Genomic DNA, 20819 nt, shown 5'->3' with positions numbered 1-20819 from the left:
AAAAAAAATATATATATATATTTTTTTTTTTTTTGTAGCCTATGAGCATACTTAACAACTGTGAATGAGCTCGTTCCCTTGAACATTCCTTACCTGTGTTGCATACAAGTACAAGCCTACTTGTTATAGGGGCCCTTTTACTAAACCATGGTATAATTTGCAGTTATTGTGGCTTAACAAGTGGCAGCAGCAAATTTTACATGGCACCTTTTAGGCGTTTCCCACTATTTTTTTTATTGCAGGTCATATGCTAATGTTCCTATTGGTACCTGCTGAGAGTTGACACAGGACCAATTACCGCCTCCTAATTAGGAGACAGTAAGTGGTCCCATATTATCAGTGCATTAGTCATTTAGCACACAGTAATGTACCTTCAATTTTAAAATATATTCCTGCAATTTGGCCCTTCCTCAGCCAAGCAGGTGCAAAGATTCAGCTGGTTTTAACACATGCACCTTTTGGCTGCTACTTTTTAAATGGAAGCGGTGGCCTATTTCTTAACCTGTGGTAAATTAGTGAATATGTGCTCTAGATTGTAAGCTCTTTGAGCAGGGACTGTCTTTCTTCTATGTTTGTGCAGCGCTGCGTACGCCTTGTAGCGCTATAGAAATGCTAAATATTAGTAGTAGTAGTACTATTGTACCACAGGATTCACTCTGTACTTTATCACTTTCTTCCTGGCTGCTTCAACCACGACAGAGGAGTGCGATGAGAGCTGGAATTTATTGAAACCAGATGCAGCCTGGACTTTATATTTCACATATGCTTCCTTGGTAACAGGATATATGATAAGTGAAGAGTATACCACATGAGAAGTTGTTGGTCTCTCAAAAGTTCATGAACTGGTACAACAACAAAAGCTTTATCGGTCTCTATGAACTTCAGGAATACAAAGACATCTTCCCGTGGTTCTGCTTCTGGTTGAAACAGGAAGGGTACCTCTCTGGCCATTTGGGTCACAGATGTTCTCATAAGAAGACCCATTCCTTACTGGAAAGGAGGGGTGGGGGCTAATCATGCAGAATTCCGACAGAATATCCCTCTGCCTTTAGAGAAGATTGGGTGAAGTCTGAATTTTAACTGGATTTAAGAATTCCCTCAGTCCACTTTGGAAAACGGTATTAGCATTTCTGTAGTAAGGAACATTGCGCATTCCCCACCATGACAACATGCAAAGCAGGCCCATATTCAGGCTTGCTATCTTTCATCGGGGCAGACCAGTGGCTTTAAATGCACCACCTTTCCACCTTAGCCAGAACTGGTAGTACCACAAGAATAATGTTAAGGACTCAGGCAGCACCATTTTGAACACTGAGCTGCCACTGCAAGCACTAGACCCCACAGGTACTGGAGGAAGGTGGGGACATGTTGGGGACCACTTATTTTTTAAAAAGAATGTGTAACTTTTAAGTTTTAACAATTTAGGGTACGAGGGGGAACATAAACTTCTCCACTGTCTCTGTGGTAGAAGAGGGGAGGGGACATTTTTCAAGCCACTGTCCAGCCCCTTTAAGTCACTTCTTGAGGGCATTGGGGTGAGCATTAGTGGCTTATGCTCCTGGAAGAAAGTTACCACCACCTTAAAGCTCTTGAGGATTTCCCACCGAATAAAGCAACTTGTGAAGTGTAACACAAGCTGTATCATGCATTTACATGATAATGAGCTGCTTTGTGATACAGCTTTTTTTTTTAACATGCTTTGTGGTGAAATAACATGTGTTAGCTTTAATGAATGCGTGTTATATGGTTTGAAGGTGTTTTAATTATACTTTTTAAAGTGGTGTTTTTTTGTCATAGAACATCTTAGTAATATATGTGGGCCTAAGAAGTACCTCTCATACTGCAAATTATTCAAAATTGCCCCTGTGTATTGAAACAGGCACCTATGCTGCTTATTTGGCTATAATCTCGTTTTTTGCTGTACGTTAATATAGACGATTACGATGGCCAAGCTTCCAGATTTCTCATCGTCTCAGTCACTCAGTGGCATCACTTCAGATCAGTAATCAGTCTGCTGGCCAGCTGAATCTTCTACAGAAGTTCTCTTTACTTCATCTCACTGCCATCATGGAGAAGTATTCCATGTCAAATAAACATGGATGGACATGGTGAGTATAAGTACCGGAAAAACAGAAAAGATCATTAGTCAAACAGTGATACACTCTGTCTTCATAAAATTAATTTTGTTTAAATCTTTTTTTATTATCCTCCAACACAAACATACATATAATCCAGAACAATGAGGAAACATTATTTTCATCCCCTTTTCCCAACCAATAATCTTCCCCTACTCACCCTTCCTCTTCCTTATTATACAGTAACCCAACTCTATCGCCCACCAGTGTAACAAAATGCCACATCTTATTTCCTGTGACCTTGGTTCTTATAGTCACCTGGAGATCACTGCAAACTAAGCCATGCCGACACAGCCCATTCACTTTGAATGGGCATTGCCACTTGTCAGCTGCTAGCACAGCGTGGAGGGGCATAATCGAACGGGAAGCCCAAGTTTTCCTGAGGGCGTCTTCGCAGGACGTCCCCACGAAGGGGTGGGAAAACCTGAATTATCGAAACAAGATGGGCGGCCATCTTTTGTTTCAATAGTACAATCGGGGACGCCCAAATCTTAACATTTAGGTCGACCTTAGATATGGTCAACCTTAGAAATGGTCGTCCCCGGTATGCTTCATTCCCCTAAAGATCCCCAAACCCATGCCCGGTTATCGTCGGGTTAGCATGGGAGCCCTTACTGCCACCTCAATGGGTAGCAGTAAGGGCTCCCCCCCCCCCCCCCCCCCCCGGAATGGCCACGCGGCAAGTGCCCCATTTGCCGCATGGTCATTTCTTTAAAAAAACAAAAACCTACCTTTTACCTGCAGCGGTAAAAGTGGGCCTCGGCGCGCATCAAAAACGAGCCAACACCAGTGCAGGCCCCCTTTTGCCGCCACTTGGTAAAAGCGGCCCTTAATGCAGGGGCATTTACCACTCCTATTTTGGAGGCTCTAAGGGGCCCTTTTACTAAGGCACACTAGTAGCCTGTGCTGGTGCAAGCGCGTGTTTTGAACGTGTGCGGGTCCATTTCCTCAGCGCGCCTGGAAAAAAGGCATTTTTTTGTGCCGGAAAATGGATGTGCAGCAAAATTAAGACCAGCGCACGTCCATTTTTGGTCTGAGACCTTACTGCCACCCATTGACTTAGAAGTAAGGTCTCACGCGCTAACCAGGTGGTAAATTTTCAACGCATGTAAATTGACAATTACCGTTGGGTAAGCCCCACGCGGTAGAAAATAGAAAATATTTTCTAACGTGTGTTTTGGGCGCGCACCAAAAATGGAATTACTGCCTGGGGCACTCGGTAGCTGGGTGGTAGTGCCAATTTGACACATGTTGGACGTGCGTAGGTGCCTATGCACCTTAGTAAAAGGGCCCCTAAGTGCTCCCGCGTTAACCCAGCTTTAACCAGTTAGCGTGCAGTAATCCTATTATGCTAGCTGGTTAACTCTTCCATGCCCATTCACTGCCTATGAGGTGCCCCCTAGAAAAAATATTTTGAAAAAGTAAGTAATGCACATGCTACTGCACCAACAGGCAAAATACCGTAAAACATTTTAATGCGTTTTGTGGGAACCTGTTTTTTCCATGATAATACGTGATCCTTATAAACGTCGACACCAAAAAAGCTCTAGATAATTCACAATCAGAAGCGGAGCCAGGTTGATGGTGCAGAGGGAGCGAAAGCGGCGCGAGCGCGGACTTCCGCCGGTGCCAGCGCACATTTTTAATGAAGCACGACGAGAAAAAAATAGGCGCCAGCAGAACTCCGTTTGGGGGAGTGGCCGCTCCCCTGTCGCCCCACCTAGCTACGCCACTGTTCACAATCTTAAAAACTAGTCAGAAAACAATTTTTAAATATCAAAAGTACATTATAAAAATAATATACATGGTGTCCGGAAAAAATGGGGCCCCAAAAACAAATTTACTATTATTAAAAAATTATTACTGTTATTGACAGATGTTACTGCAAGATGCTGTAAAAACTGGATGAGCCCTGTTTTCAAGAAGTGACCATTAAGATCTGTTTTAGCAAAATGACGTTTAGTCAGTGGTGTCGAAGATGTCATGAATGTGTCAAGGTTGAAAGAGGACACTTTGAACACAAAATTATGAATTAACTAAGGAAAAAAAACATTATGCTAATGTATTTTTAAAGGTCATACTAAGGGCCCTGTTTACTAAGTCACGCTAGCGTTTTTAGCACATGCTGAAATAGCGCATGCTAAACGCTAGAGTCGCCCATATGTTCCTATGGGTGACTTAGCATTTAGCGCATTCTAAAAATGCTAACATCCCTTTAGTGCTGCTTAGTAAACTGGACTGCTTAGTAAACAATTGCAAAGTATTTTGAAACTAGTCCCTGTGTTTACTAAGCCATGCCGATACAGCCCATTCACTTTGAATGGGCATTGCCACGTGTCAGCTGCTAGCACAGCGTGGAGGGGCATAATCGAACGGGAAGCCCAAGTTTTCCTGAGGGCGTCTTCGCAGGACGTCCCCACAAAGGGGTGGGAAAACCCGTATTATCGAAACAAGATGGGCGGCCATCTTTTGTTTCAATAATACAGTCAGGGATGCCCAAATCTTAACATTTAGGTTGACCTTAGAGATGGTCAACCTTAGAAATGGTCGTCCCAGGTTTTCAGCGATAATGGAAACCGAGGACGCCCATCTCAAAAACGACCAAATCCAACTCATTTAGTTGTAGGAGGAGCCAGCATTCGTAGTGCACTGGTCCCCCTGACATGCCAGGACACCAACCAGGCACCCTAGGGGGCACTGCAGTGGACAAACTGTTGCACTGACTGAATGGAAAAAGCCCTTCCCTTACTGATCCCTTAGCGATTTGGAAAGGAACGGACATGCATGAAGGAAATCGCATGCAAATGAGCTGCTCGCTGTTAGCTCATTTGCACATGATTTCCTTCCTAGGGAGGGGAAGCCAGTGCAGAGCAGCCAAGCGATATGCGTGGCTGCTCTGCGCTTGCCAAAGACGGCTTTATATACGCAGACAAGGTCCAAAATGTGGATGTTTCTGTGAGAAGGACGTCCATGCCTTTGCTATGCCTCTGACACCCCCTTTATTTATTTAGGTTTTGGATCACAAGTAGCAGCAGTGGGATTTGAACCAGCCACCTCTGGATTGTAAGACTGGTGCTCTAACCACTAGGCCACTCCTCTACTCCACACCCTTGAAATTTGGCTGTCCCTATGTGGGGGGGGGGGGGCAGTTCAGGATGTCCAAAATGTTTGAAAGAAGGACGTCCATGCCTTCGCTATGCCTCTGCTGACACACACACAGACCTTTCCCCCCCCCCCACCCCACCCCCCAGGGACCTGTATACTACTGCGATGGACCTGAGTATGATATTTGAGGCTGGCAAAAAAAGTTTTTAAAGTTGTTTTTTTCAGGGTGGGAGGGGGTTAGTGACCACTGGGGGAGTAAGGGGAGGTCATCCCCGATTCCCTCCGGTGGTCATCTGGTCAGTTCGGGCACCTTTTTGAGGCTTGGTCGTAAGAAAAAATGGAACAAGTAAAGTCGTCTAAGTGCTCGTCAGGGACGCCCTTCTTTTTTCCATTATCGTTTGAGGACACCCATATGTTAGGCATGCCCCAGTTCCGCCCTCGCTACGCCTCCGTCACGCCCCTGGGAACTTTGGTCGTCCCCGTGACGGGAAGCAGTTGGGGATGCCCAAAATCGGCTTTCGATTATGCCAATTTGGGCGACCCTGTGATTAGGACGCCCATCTCCCGATTTGTGTCGAAAGATGGGCGCCTTTCTCTTTCGAAAATAAGCCTGTTAGTAAATGGGGGGAGGGGTATGTAAGGGGTCCTGTTTTTTTCTGGTCACTCTGTATATTTCTTAAATAACCAGGTTTTCAATTGCTTATAAAAACAAATATAACAAGATACTAAACTGAAGTCTAATGGAAGAGAATTCCATACTTGGGGAGCAACTGCAAAAAAAAACCCAAAAAAACTTTTCTACAGGTTGATAATAAACAAATTGTTGAACAAAAAGATAAATCAAGTTTGTTTGCATGAAGCAAACTGCCTCGTCTAATAGTAGATCGTAAACCAGTGCACTTAGAAAAATAAATTGGACTTAAACCATAAGACCTTAAATTCTTTGTCACCAATTCAGAACCTGCAACTTAGGAGTAATCGTCTCATACTTTGATTTCTTCAATATACGTCTTGCTGCACTATTTTAAAATAATTGTAATCTAGATAGAGAGGCATGAGACATTCCTAAAAACAAGACATTACAATAATCCAAGATGGAAAAAACCAAAACATATACAAAATTTTAGTAAAACATCTTCAGAAAAGCAAGATTGAATTTGGTATAAAAAACCGCAGCATAAGATAAAGTATTTACTCTATGATCTTGGGATTCACCTGTCAAAGTGGAATCCAGTGAAATTCCTAAACTTTGAACAGTTGTCTGTTTAGAAATGAAAGCAGGGCCGCCGAGAGACTGAGCCAGGCCCAGGGCAAGGCTGCCCCCAACCCCTCCCAAGGATCGCCGCCCCACCTCCCCCCAATCGCTACTGCTGTCGTCTCCACCTACCTACCCTCAGCTCCCTTCTGTCTGCCATTCAACCTCCTTCATTAAAAAAAACAACCTTGAAATCGGCAGCACCTTCCGTGTGAAAGCGGCAGATCACCTTGGGCGGGCCTTCCCTCACTGTGCCCCGCCCTCGCAGAAATACGAAGTTACATCAGAAGAGGGCAGGACACAGTGAGGGAAGGCCTGCCCGAGGCAATGTGCCACTTTCACACGGAAGGCGCTGTGCTGCCGATTTTGAGATTTTTTTTTTTACATGCAGGGGACTGGGTGATAGACAGACAGGAGCTGAGGGTAGGCAGATGTAGCACCGTAGATTTTTCCACATTTAATTTGTTTATTCGCAATCATTAACCAAAAGGGACAGATCAGCAAGAGAAGAAAGCATAGTGGGGGTCTTTTACTAAAGCGCGTAGTGTTTTTATCGCATGCTAAAAATAGGTGCATGCTAAACGCTAGAGACACTAATGTATTCCTATGGGTGTCTCTAGCATTTAGCACGTGCCTATTTTTAGCGTGTGCTAAAAACGCTAGCATGCCTTAGTAAAATACCCCAGTATGCGTTAGGGCTTAATGTCCTTCAGTAACGTCCTTCAGCTAAGAGTTTTAGGGGCCTTTTTACCTAACTGGATTAAACGGTTAAATCACGAATCAACTCGCCTATTTTCACAAACGCTCAGTAATTGCTACCACAGTGGCATGATAGCGCATGCTAATTCATGAGAATTCATGAGATAATTGAATGATGTCTTAGGTAGTGGGTATGGGGAGAGAATGGGCATGGACCTCACATTGCAGTACTTACCGCGCACTGTCACTTCTGCAGCTAGAGTGGGTGCACTTTGTGCTTCCTCAAGCGGAGGCGGTAAACACATCCACATTAATTGCCAAGAGTCTTTCCCCCCCCCCCCCCCCCCCCCCCCCCACCGTTTACAAAACCAAACTTGCGGCTGCTGGTGCACTAATGCCAACACAGCCCGTTCATTTTGAATGGTCTTTTTTGACATTGCCACATGGCAACAGGGGAGTTAATGTGCGGTAAAGAAAATTTCTGTCCGATAACTGCAGGAGACATGCCAGACACATCCCCTATACCTACTGTACAACCTTTTGATATTTTCACAACAAATATTAATAATGAATAAGTGATATCATCAAGAAGCTAGCATGGATTATGGAAAATATAATGCACAAAACTAGACTGCTTTACTTTCATAATTCTCTAATATGCAAACAATATAAAACAATACAAATAATATTCTCTGAAAAATTTGCTAGAACATATTGACCATGGCTTTTTCATATACACAGACTCCCCTTTTCCCCTCACCACACACACTCATACTCTGCATTGTCAGATATAGGACTGCACCTTTAGGAATCTCAGGGACCAGAAAAGATACATGACAGGGTTGGATAAATCACAGTATCTACATCACCTGGGTGTCTAAAATTTGGTAACTTGAGCTTAAAATCTGGAAGGCAAACAAAAAAAAACTGCTGGGAGAGAAAGAAAAGCAGCAAAAAATATTTTAAAAACTCAACTAAAAAAAGAACAAAATAACAAAAAAGCAAACCAAATAGCAAAAGAAAGCAAGAAAGAACAAACAATGTTTTCTTTGTCTCTTATAAATTTTTGACTAATGCCTAGGGCTGCACGTTACTAATGCTTAATGTGTGCTTCTGCTACCATGGTTAGTTATATTCCTATAGGTGTGATGGCAGTTAATACGCACTAACTCCCATTACTACACCATAAATATTATTAAAAAGGCCCTAAGTGTTCTAGCTTTATTTTCCAACCCATGTAACTATTTGAATTGCAATATGGTCACTTGAGAATGGTCCTGGCCAGAATCCTAATATTTTTATTACCGTGTTTGCAGAGTAAACAAGGTTCAAAACTTTCTTACTGACTTTCTCAGTATGCCTCCCCTTCCTCCCCTCCCCCACTCCTCCAGCATTAATATAAAGAAATGTTTTTGGATTGATGCTGACATTGCTGATATGAATTCCAGGTCTGTGCCGAAATTCATGAAGAGGATGAAAATGCCTGATTATAAGGATAAGAACGTTTTTGGTGTCCCTTTAATAGTTCATGTCCAAAGGACAGGGCAGCCCCTTCCTCAAAGCATACAGCAAGCTTTACGTTATCTGCGCAGCAACTGTCTGGATCAGGTAAGCATCAGAAATCAACTGAATCTTTTTTTTTTTATCATGCTGAATTATCAATGGCAGGTTCATTGTTCTAGCCTAATAGCGTAGAAATAATGGATCAAGTGCATACAGTAGTGCAACAATTTAAAAAAAAACATTTGCTGGTGGTATTCAAGTCTTTTCGTTCTTTGCTAAATATATATGGAAAGTTTGAGTAGCCCATTAAAATGACATTTCCAATGTTCATATAACTACATAAGAAATGTAATGTTGAGTTGGCCCATTTGAAACGATTATAAAAATGAACAAAAAGCTTTCTTTTCAAACTTTGATGCTAATGTATATGTAAAGAAAACACACATTCCCAAACACTTCCCAAGACCAATATGTCTAGAACTGCAGTCAACAAGCACATTGTGGGGCCGATTCTATAAATGGGGCCTAAAATTTGGCACACAACGCTATTCTATAAAGGGCGCTTTGGAATGAGCACTCTTTATAGAATTTGACGCTCAACTTTGGGCGCAAGGACTTACGCCAGCTAAAAACTGCTGTAAATCCTGGTGTGCAAATTAGGCTTGGATCCCTGCTATTCTGCAACACTGCGTGTATTTTTTTTTTTGTGAATGACCTTCACCAGCCCATGCCCCTCCTATAACCACACCCCCTTTTTTTTAGTTGTACACAATCCAATTTAGGTGCACATTGTTACAGAATGGCGTGTAGCCAGATCTGCGCCCAAATCATAATTACTGCCAGTTAAGAGCTTGTTATTAGTTATGGTTAATTACTTTGGATGCTGATCTAGGATCTGCACCCAAATTTGAGTGACCTTTATAAAATCCGTGGGTGTATGCTCATTCGTGGTCTTGTACACACATTTTCTTGGTGTACCCAGTGAAGCAGAAAAATTTCCAGCAGCCTTTTTCAGGCTGTTGTTTTTGTACAGTCTTCAGGATTAGCTTGTAACTTCAGTATTCTATAAGTTATATTCTCCTTCCCTATGAGCACCCCCTTGTGTTTACACGATAAGCGATTTGCATGTATAAGTTATTGAATAGTGCTGAGTGCTTTGCTAGCACTTAAATGAGTAAATGTACATTTATGTGCGTGAGTGCTAGTATTCTTTCTAGTTCAATAATTTTTATTGAAAATTTTTCAAAATTACAAATAGAAAACAGAGAAATATAAATAAAACAAAACAGAATCTAGGCAATACCTATGGTAGAGTTAAGACATAATAATGACATCTGTGGGAACATATTGAAAAATTAGCATTATAGTATGTATGGCACTGGCAGGAACAGAAGGAGCTAAAGGAAATATATATGTTAACAGTGTCAGTTATACAGTTTGTATTTTTTTTACAGAGGAAGAAACTGAGGGAGTAGTTAGGCCTTATGATTGGAGTCCGCACAAAAAAATAACAAATAGTGATGCACAGAATTTCCAAATTTTTTGTGCAGAAATTTTCATTTTGCGCCAAATTCCCCCAGGAGTAATAGGTAGGGTTCTGAAATATTACATTAGTGCTACTGTTGTATGACATGGATTTTGCATGTCACAATGTGCCTGGTAGAGAGATTTATGTTGCTATTTCTCCGATGATATAAGAATCAGAATAATTGTACTGTGACTTCCATGGAGAAATATCCTAGTTATAATCTACAGTTGTTGGGGGGGGGGGGGGCGGTTGGACTTTTGTGGATGCAGAGCGTGGTTGCATTTAACTCATAAGAACTGCTATATTGTGTCAGACCAAAGATCCTTGAGGGTGATATATGCAGTGTGTCACAAATGTGAGCATCATTCCTCTAGAGTCTCCCAGCTGAAAAAAAGGATGAGAATCATTGCCAGAGTCTCTGCAACATTTAGATCTTTCCAAATTTATACCCTGGATACACCAGTAGAAAATCTCACTCATTGCCTTCAATAGTCATTGTGGTGGTAAATGTCACCCTTTTCGTACTGTTGTGGTGCACCAGCCTCTTTAGATTCCACCAAAGGTTGTGCCAGCTGCTGTTTTCTACTACCAGCTTGGTCTGGTACCACTAAGTCAGATATAGAGTGGGGAGCTCCTTTCTTCGCTCCAGCTGCTTTGGCTGCTGGCACCACACAGCTGCTAAAATAAGAGAGAATCTACTTAATGTTTGACATGCGGTACAGGAAGTCTTTGTTCTCTACTTTCAATTCCTGTGCGATGCCGGCGTCTAGTAGAGTGGCTTCAGCTAAGAAAGGAGCTCCCTTCTTTGCAGTGGATTTAGTGGTGCTGGGCAAATAGGAGAAGGGGCTGATGAGATGAGACCAGTCTGATGTTGGGCTGGGTAAAGGGCACTTGGAGCTAACATGGGGGCAGGTGGGAGATAGAAGCTGGGGCTTGGAGATGAGCCTGATTCAGGGGATAGGAGAAGGGCATCGGTGGTGAGAGAAGCAGAAGGACAGATATTATTTGTTGGGGGGGGGGGGAAGGAACATAGACTTATGCAGGGGAAGGTGAAGATAGAGGGGCAGAGAGATTTGTGATGGGGTTCAGGTGGAACAATGATGGGTAGAAAAATATTGGAGAAGGAGATGAGTGGGTGCTGGGGAAGTGGAGAAGGAAATATGGGAGAAGAGGTAGAGATAGTGGCTGCTGGGGAAAGAGGAAAAAGAGGGCTGCAAAGAGTGTTTGAGGCAGGAGCGTAGCCAGACTTCGGAGGGAGGGGGATCCAGAGCCTGAAGTGAGGGGGCACATTTTAGCCCCCCCCCCCCGCGCTGCCGCCAACTTTGACGACCCCTGCCTATGACTCTCTTGACCCCCCCCCCCCCCCCCCCCGCCGCCAACCCTCCCCTGCCGTCACCGTGGGCTATATTTCCTGGCGGGGGACCCCAATCCCCGCCAGCCGAGGAGGTCCTCTTCTTCCTCCTGAAGGCTTCGTTCTGTTTCTGACGTCCTGCAAGTTGTACATGCAGGATGTCAGACTCACAGAAACAGAACGAAGCCTGGGTTGGCGGCGGGAAGGGGGTCAAGAGGGTCGTCGACAGGGGGGTCCAGGGCCAAATCTATGGGGGGCCCAAGGCCCCCCCAGGCCCCACGTAGCTTCACCACTGGTTTGAGGGATAAAAGAAGGTGACCTAGGTGAGAGAGGGTAGAAAAGGGGAGGTAAAAGGGGGAACCTGAATAAGGAGGTAAGACATAAGAAAGGGGCTGGAGGTGGAGGGAAGATGAATAACAGGAAGGAGATGAGAGGTAGAGATAGATAAGGCCTGGATGAATACAGGCGCTGGAAATAGGGGACTAGAAAGTGAGTAAAATTCAGGTAATAGGAAGCTGGAGAAGGAATGAGAGAGGGGTAGGGATGGGAGGAGAAGGGACGAAAGTGTAGGAAGTGGAAAGATGATAAGTAGGTGAAAAAGGAGACAGAGGATTGTGGGGAGAAAGAGGAATGAAATCTACTTACAGGTTCATAAAAAAGGCAGATGAGAGAAATGGAGACAAAAATGAAACAGAAGGATCAGTGTCAGAGTTGCATAAGGAAAAAGACAGGATAGTGAAGAAATGTAAAATGGAAATAAGTTCCTGGAGAGGGACTCAGAGAAAGCAAGAAAAGAATGTAGTAAAGAGAGACCAGGACCAACCCAATTCAAAAAATAAAATGGTCTGAAAACAAGGATACATATAAATTTATTTTTCATATTTAAAGATAATGTTAGCTTTGAAAATGTGCTGTTCTTGTATTTTGTTCTATACTGAAGAAGATTGTTTCTCTGGGGTTTCACTGCTCACCAATGGTGTTCCTTGATCGGCTGCCACCCGGGGCTGATTGCCGCTGCGCACACCTCCCCCCCCCCCCCCAGGTACAGCATCATCCCCCCCCCCCCCCGGCTTATCACATCCAAGCCCCCCCCCCCCCTCCCGGGTGCATTTTTCTTGCCTGCTGGGGTGCTGGGAGCAGCCGCGCGGCTGTCGGCCCGGCTGGTTTCCTACTCCCTCTGCCCCGGAACAGAAAGTAACAGCATAGGGAGCAGGGAACCAGGCGGCTGCTCCCTGCACCCCTCCTGTCCTGCAGTGTGCACCTAGGGCACACTGCCCCGCCCTCGGTACACCACTGCTGTGCACAGTCTGGTTTATTTTGTTTTCCATTTCATTTTTTTTTTTTTTTGTATACATTAGAGCCTCTTTTACAAGACCATGCTAGCAATTCCTGCACAGCAAATGAGAGGAAGCCTGTAGTAATCAAATGGGCTTCCTCTCATTTACCGTGCAGGAATTGCTAGCATAGTCTTGTGAAAGAGGCTCTAAGTTTCTAGTTTATGATCTCTTTTTTTTTTTTTTTTTTGCTAAGTGATGGCCTGTGTTTTCCTTTGTAACTGGGATGAGGGATTCAGGTGATATGTAGATTCTGTGTAGAAATCTGTAGCCCGTCACCCCCTGTGTTTAATGAAAGACCCCCCCCCCCCCCCCGATCCTTGGAGGTGTGCAGAGGTTCTAGAACATTTGCAGTGCTACCTTTTCATAAGTAGGGTTGGTGCAGTTTGAGTTCTTAACTTGGTGCTGGGCTGATATGGTAAGCTGGTAGTGGAGGGAGTTTTTGTTGCTATCACTGATTTGACAGCAGAATTTGTATGTTGAGCCGGTACATCAAGCTCCATCTCTGGCCGTCTTCAAATCTAAGCTAAAAGCCCACCTTTTTGATGCTGCTTTTAACTCCTAACCCTTATTCACTTGTTCAGAACCCTTATTTTATCATCCTCACTTTAATATTCCCTTATCTCTTGTCTGTCCTGTTTGTCTGTCCTAATTAGATTGTAAGCTCGGTCGAGCAGGGACTGTTTCTTCATGTTCAAGTGTACAGCACTACGTACGTCTAGTAGCGCTATAGAAATGATAAGTAGTAGTGGTAGTACTAAAGTGAAACATTCTGAGGTCCTTTTACTAAGCTGCAGCAAAAGGTGGCCTGTGGTGGTGAAGGCGCGTGTTTTGGGCGTGCGCCGGGCCAGATTTTACCTCGCCTGAAAAAAAGGTCTTTTTTTAAGTGAGCCGGGAAAAGGACCTGTGGTAAAATTGAAACCAGCGCACGCCTATTTACAGCCTGAGCCATTAACACCACCCAATGATCTTTCAGTAAGGGCTCATGGCCGGTCGGTGCGTGCCAACTGCCGATTAGCGCCAGAAATGCCATTGCACGGTAGGAAATAAAAAAATAATTTGTCCCAGCGACATAGTCATGAGTGCCAAATCCGAAATTACCGCCAGGTGGGTGTGCTAGCCTGGCGGTAGTCTCGTTTTGGCGCGTGCTGCACATGCATAGAGCCTACTGCACCTTTGTAAAAGGGTCTCTCTATTTCTGCTCTGTACCTCTTGTTGGGAGAGTTTTATTGGTTGATCTAGGAATGCTCCATGAATGAATAATTATACATATATGATCACATGCAGTTGACTTCTCTGCAAGTACTTGTGCTCCTCACCCCAGGCCTCTGAGGTGTGTAGCTAGGTCTTGGGGGCCACTAGCACCAGAGGGCTCAACCCTGGTGGAATGAATGAGACATTTTTCTTTTGTGTATGGTTTGACGCCATTAAGCTGATGAACTTTGGTTTTACGAGAAAATATAACTATATATGGTTTATGTATTTTCGTGATTTTGTAATAAACTTAATTGATTGGCTGCTGTCAGTTTGTAGTTTTCTATCACTCCCAACCACCTTACTCCCTGATTGTAGCTCTGAGGAGAGAACTGAGAGGGGAGGGCGGGATCTTATCCCTCACCTCAGCCAGCAGATTGCCTTGGGCCACCCCTGTGTGAACGTGAACTCTCCATGCCCTTCTCTCTGGCAGAGATATTTTAATTTTGTATCATTATTGAGGCTTTAGGGATTTACAACCACAAGTCTTCCAGAACTAATACATCTGTGTATAAAACAATTTTCATAAGTTCCACTATTATCTTCTACTATACTGTTCAGTGACCACTATATGATGAAATCTTCTGCCCAGTGTGCGGTGGCGGACAAAAAATCCAACAGGATGCTAGGAATTATTAGGAGAAGGATGCAAAATAAGACCAAAAATAATGCCTCTGTATCCCTCTATGGTGCGACCTGACCTTGAGTATTGTGTTCAATTCTGGTCACCATATCTCAAAAAAGATATAGCGGAATTAGAAAAGGTTCAAAGAAGAGCAACCAAAATGAGAGAGGGGATGGAACTGCTCTCATATGAGGAAAGGCTAAAGAGGTTAGGGCTTTTCAGCTTGGATAAGAGACAGCTAAGGGGGGATATGACTGACATCTACAAAATCATGAGTGGTGTGGAGTGAGTGGAAATGAATTGATTTTTCACTCATTCAAGAAGAACAAAGACCAGGAGGAGACACTTAATGAAATTGCATAGAAATACTTTTAAAAACAAATAGGAGGAAATATTTTATCACTCAAAGAATAGCTAAGCCCTGGAACTCATTGCCGGTGGATGTGATAACAGTGGTTAGCGTATCTGGGTTTAAAAAAGGTTTGGACAAGTTCCTGGAGGAAAAGTCCATAGTCTGTTATTGAGATGAACATGGGGGAAGCCACTGCTTGCCCTGGGATTGGTAACATGGAATGTTGCTACTAATTGGGTTTCTGCAAGGTACTTGTGACCTGGATTGGCCACTGCTGGAAGCAGGTTACTGGACTAGATGGACCATTGATCTTGCCTGTATGGCTATTCTTATGTTCTTATTTAAATGTTATTTATAGCAGTATATCAAATTCAGTAAACATAATATGACATCATATATTAACTGTGCATTTACAGAGCATTTTATGCTTGGGGGAAAGGAGCACTGTGCTAGAACAGAGCTGCATGTAATATGATTAGGAAAAGATATAAATATTTTCTTTTCAGTTTCTTATTATTACAGGTTCTAGCACTAATATATTTTTTAAACCAAAGCTTCTGATACAGATAACCATAAATATTGAGTTTGTTGAGTGGGAAAGGCAGTCTTAAGACAAAAGCCTTGTTCTGAACCGAGTCCTTCATTTCTGTAAAAGGGGGAACTGGAAGATCTGACTAATACCATTAGGCACAGAATTTAATATAAACAGGATGTCACGTAGATATGACTCAACACAGCCTACATTCTTTTGAAGCTAAAGCAAGCTTTGATACACAACCTTTTGTATCTAGCAGTAGCTGTTATTCTAACTAGTTTCTTTTAAAATAAAAACTTGCCTGTCCAGATTTGGTCTTATTCATGATGCTTTTTTTCTTTATATTATTCTAAACTTTGTTTATATTGTAACAGTCCCTCTATCACTGCCAGCTGCAGGGCTTAAGGGTGCCTGTTTCCCTGTAAGACACTCCTGAAATCCTGTATTTGGGGAGGTAAGAAACATTAAGCACCTGGGGTAAGCCTACCCACCATTATAAATGGCAGCTAGGACATGAGAGAGAGCCTGAGGAAAGGCATTGTGGAGGAGGAGGAGCGGCAAAAACTCCAGGAATCAGACAGCTCCAGCTCTGAGGAGGGAGGAAGCCAAGGGATAATGAGAAATGTGGTCCCTAGGGCTCTGCTCCTCTAGTTAAGCTGGAGGAACTGTACCAAGTGAGGAAAGCCAGAAGCCACAGAGAGCTGGTTCTGTATTTTTCCCTGGAGCCAGATGAAGCAGCCCACTAGGTGGAGCCTTCTATGAGATAGGCAGTGGGAGCTGGATAATATGAGCCCCGAGGAGGGGCTGACATAGACTGGCTTGATGATGCAGGTAAACCCAGCCCAGAAGAAGGGGGAACCCTGAATTATGGGAAAGGTAGTTCCTGATCTGGCAACCAATGAGGAAGCCAGGTAACTCTGACCTAATTCATAGTAACATAGTAGATGACGGCAGAGAAAGACCTGCACTGTCCATCCAGTCTGCCCAACAAGATAACTCATATGTGCTACTTTTTGTGTATACCTGACCTTGATTAGTATCTGCCATTTTCATGGCACAGACCGTAGAAGTCTGCCCAGCACTAGCCCTGCCTCCCAACCACCAGCCCCGCCCCCACCACCAGCTCTGCCACCCAATCTCCGTTAAACTTCTGAGGATCCATTCCTTCTGAACAGGATTCCTTTATGTTTATCCCACGCATTTTTGAATTCCGTTACCGTTTTCATCTCCACCACCTCCCACGGGAGGGCATTCCAAGCATCCACCACTCTCTCCGTGAAAAAATAATTCCTGACATTTTTCTTGAGTCTGCCCCCCTTCAATCTCATTTCATGTCCTCTAGTTCTACCGCCTTCCCATCTCCGGAAAAGGTTAATTTGCAGATTAATACCTTTCAAATATTTGAACGTCTGTATCATATCACCCCTGTTTCTCCTTTCCTCCAGGGTATACATGTTCAGGTCAGCAAGTCTCTCCTCATACGTCTTGTAATGCAAATCCCATACCATTTTCATAGCTTTTCTTTGCACCGCTTCAATTCTTTTTACATCCTTAGCAAGATACAGCCTCCAAAACTGAACACAGTACTCCAGATGGGGCCTCACCAACGACTTATACAGGGGAATCAACCTTCTAGCTGCGGCCACCACCTTGTCACACTGTTTCGTTCTTCAGATACTATCACCCCAAGATCCCTCTCCCCGTCCGTACATATCAGATTCTCACCGCCTAACACATACATCTCCCGTGGATTTCTACTCCCTAAGTGCATCACTTTGCATTTCTTCGCATTGAATTTTAATTGCCAAAACTTAGACCATTCTTCTAGCTTCCGCAGATCCTTTTTCATGTTTTCCACTCCCTCCTGGGTGTCCACTGTTACAAATCTTAGTATCGTCCGCAAAAAGGCAAACTTTACCTTCTAACCCTTCGGCAATGTCATTCACAAATATATTGAACAGAATCGGCCCCAGTACCGATCCCTGAGGCACTTCACTACTCACCTTTCCCTCATCCGAGCGAATTCCATTAACCACCACCCTCTGGCGTCTGTCCGTCAACCAGTTCCTAATCCAGTTCACCACGTCAGGTCCTATCTTCAGCCTGTCCAGTTTATTTAAGAGCCTCCTGTGGGGAACCGTGTCAAAAGCTTTGCTGAAATCTAAGTAGATTACGTCTTTAGCACATCCCTGATTCAATTCTCCGGTCACCCAATCAAAGAATTCAATGAGATTCGTTTGGCACGATTTCCCTTTGGTAAAACCATGTTGTCTCGGATCTTGCAACTTATTGGCTTCCAGGAAATTCACTATCCTTTCCTTCAGCATCGCTTCCATTACTTTTTCAATAACCGAAGTGAGGCTTACCGGCCTGTAGTTTCCAGCTTCTTCCCTATCACCACTTTTGTGAAGAGGGACCACCTCTGCCGTTCTCCAATCCCATAGAACCTCTCCCGTCTCCATGGATTTATTAAACAAATTTTTAAGAGGACCCGCCAGAACCTCTCTGAGCTCCCTCAATATCCTGGGGTGGATCCCGTCCGGTCCCATGGCTTTGTCCACCTTTAGGTTTCCTAGTTGTTCATACACCTTTAGGTTTCCTAGTTGTTCATACCGTGAACGGTGCCAAATCCACTCCACTCTCACATGTACTTTTGTCAGTCCATCTCGGTCCTTCTCCAGGATTTTCTTCTGTGAAAACAGAACAAAAGTATCTATTTAGCAAATAAATTCTATAGCAAAGGCAACAGAGTGTGGCAAAGAACCTTCCTGAACCCAGCTGGGATGTATAATAGGTGTCAGAGCAAAGAAGGAAGAGAGGAAAGATGGATCCGGCTGAGAATCCTGGAGCAGGTACCCCCAAGTAATGAAGCCAGAGGTGAAGGAGGACAGAAGGAAGCCTGCTTACCCGGAGAAATCCACGGGTTGAAATTACCCAGAGCATTGGACCCTAAATCTACAGAGCCCTAGAGACAGAGCTGCCAAGGAAATCTACTTTATCTGTGGGAGATTTAAGGCACAGCCCTCCCACCCCCACCCACAGCTTCACCCCTGCAACACCGCAATTCGTGGCACCAGAAGTCACCTCCCTCCCTTCCAGCAGCAGCAGGAGATGCCTTAATAACACATCATCTCCTGCTACTGCAGGATCAATCCCACAGCTCTTATTGCAAGATTGGTCCTGCAGCAACAGGAGATGATGTTTTATTAAGGCATCTCCTGCTGCCAATGGAAGGGGAAGTTCCTGAGCAGGAGATCCTGGGTCCTCAGCGGGAGTGCAGGAGATGACCCGCAAAAGCAGGAGACCCCACTCCAAATGCGAGAGATTTTCAGGTCTGCAGGGGAGTGAAAACCAGCATGGAAGTTCCATAGACAGGATACTGTAAAGTACATGGAACTAAGGGTGAGCTTGATGTAAACAGAGCCCGGTATGAAGGATTTTTGTTCTGCCGTGTTTTGATGTTTTTGGAGGTTGAAGATATTCCCCTGTGATTTTAACCTACTTGTTAACCAGTTTGAATGTACGAAACTAAACAACTCTTGAGCATCCACTCCAGGATTTGCCAAAGCCAGTTTCTAAGAGGACTGGAGAACATTAACCCCCTGATATTCAGCGTTATTTAGCCGGAAAGGAACAGCTTGTGGCCAGTTAAATAGCACTTAACCAGATATCCGCAAATATTCAGCAGGAGATAGCCGGTTATCTCCCACTGAATATTCCCGGTCAGCACTTAATGGCTAACCAGTTATATTGCGCAATATAACTGGCTATCTGCTGATATTCAGTGCATCACCAGCTACGTTTGGCAGCCAAATTGGGCTGCCAAAATAGCAGACCTATCTCTGACAAGTTTAAACTTAACTGGCCAGTGTTGAATGTTAGCATGGCCAGTTAAGTTTAAACCGGCCAAAAATAAACCAGATATTATATGGCGGTCACTGGAAACGGTCTGGTGTTGCATATCCGGTGTCACCGCCAACTGCGGGAGTTAGCCGGACTCAGTGGCTTACAGAGGGGCGGGGTGGTAGGGGGCAGTCTGCCCTGGGTGCACACTGCAGGGGGGTGCAGGGTGCAGCCACACGGCTGTCGGCTGTGCCGGTTCCCTGCTCCCTCTGATGTTACTTCCTGTTCCGGGACAGAGGGAGCAGAGACCCAGCGGAGCCAACAGCCGCGCGGCTGCTCCCAGCACCCCAGGAGGTAAGAGCAATGCACCGGGGGGGAGGGGCGGTGTTAGGAGGTGATGTGCCGGGGGAGGTGCGCTGCATCCGGGGAGCTTCTCCTGCCTGGTTAAATCCTTCTAAATATTGGGCCCCTAGGCAATAGCTGTTATTGTAGGATCCTGAGGCAGTGAGATGAGGAGAGGGGACAACTGACTGAAGTCTGGGATTGTGCTGACTGGAGCTATCTGGCAGGATATGATGGCACTTCTGACTGGAGATTGAGGCTACTGGGCATGAAAATGGGGAGCCTGAGGAAGAAGGAGACCACCGGGCATCAGACTGCAGGAGATGAGAGAATTGGAGACTACTGGGTAGAGGATTGAGTGATAGATTGCTGGGAGCAAGAAGAGTTATATTAATAGCATGCTTATCATTATCATGTTACCCAAGATCCTTCTATGATACTAAATGTTTATTTCTTATATATCTCCACGATTCATGATGTATTGTAAGCCACATTGAGCCTGCAAAGAGGTGGGAAAATGTGGGATACAAATGCAATAAATAAATAAATGAGAAAATGCTTGAGAACAGAGTAGGGGGGTTTAGAGATGCTATAGAGTAAGGAGACAGAGGGGGACTGCTGAGGATCCACGCCATGGCGATAGCTGCAGCTCAAGTGAGTGCCTGTTTACTTCACCTATTATTGGGGCAACAGCACACTGCTGGAAGCCCAGGAGCTGATGTACTAAACTCAACTTCAGTGGATTCCCCCCCCCCCCCCCTTTTTTTTAAATTTCATGTGACTAACCGATGCTGACTCTTTCTTTTGGGCTGGTTTCTAGCAGGACCAAAACCAAGGGCTGTGCAAGCGGTGTACAGGGCATAAGGAAGGCGGAAATGCCAAAATTGTTCCCTGTCTATTGAGTTCTCTGTGGGCAGGATGGAGGCACTAGAGGGTGTGTCGCACAGGGAGTGATTCC

At 44.5% G+C, this 20819-nt stretch overlaps 1 protein-coding gene across 1 annotated transcript in view; it reads left to right on the top strand.

The window, feature by feature from the left end:
- The window catches only part of STARD13 (StAR related lipid transfer domain containing 13), a gene marked incomplete in the record, with an annotated part of 274328 nt that overhangs the window by 213680 nt on the left and 39829 nt on the right, over positions 1-20819 (top strand). Inside the window, 2 exon segments of the mRNA XM_030200373.1 lie at positions 1935-2108; positions 8643-8802. Of these exon segments, the coding sequence (XP_030056233.1) occupies positions 1935-2108; positions 8643-8802 (334 nt within the window).

This window comes from Microcaecilia unicolor, chromosome 4, assembly GCF_901765095.1.
Source record: "Microcaecilia unicolor chromosome 4, aMicUni1.1, whole genome shotgun sequence".
Lineage (NCBI taxonomy): Eukaryota > Metazoa > Chordata > Amphibia > Gymnophiona > Siphonopidae > Microcaecilia > Microcaecilia unicolor.
Note: the sequence above shows the minus strand (reverse complement) of the source record. Positions and strands in the feature narration are given on the sequence as shown.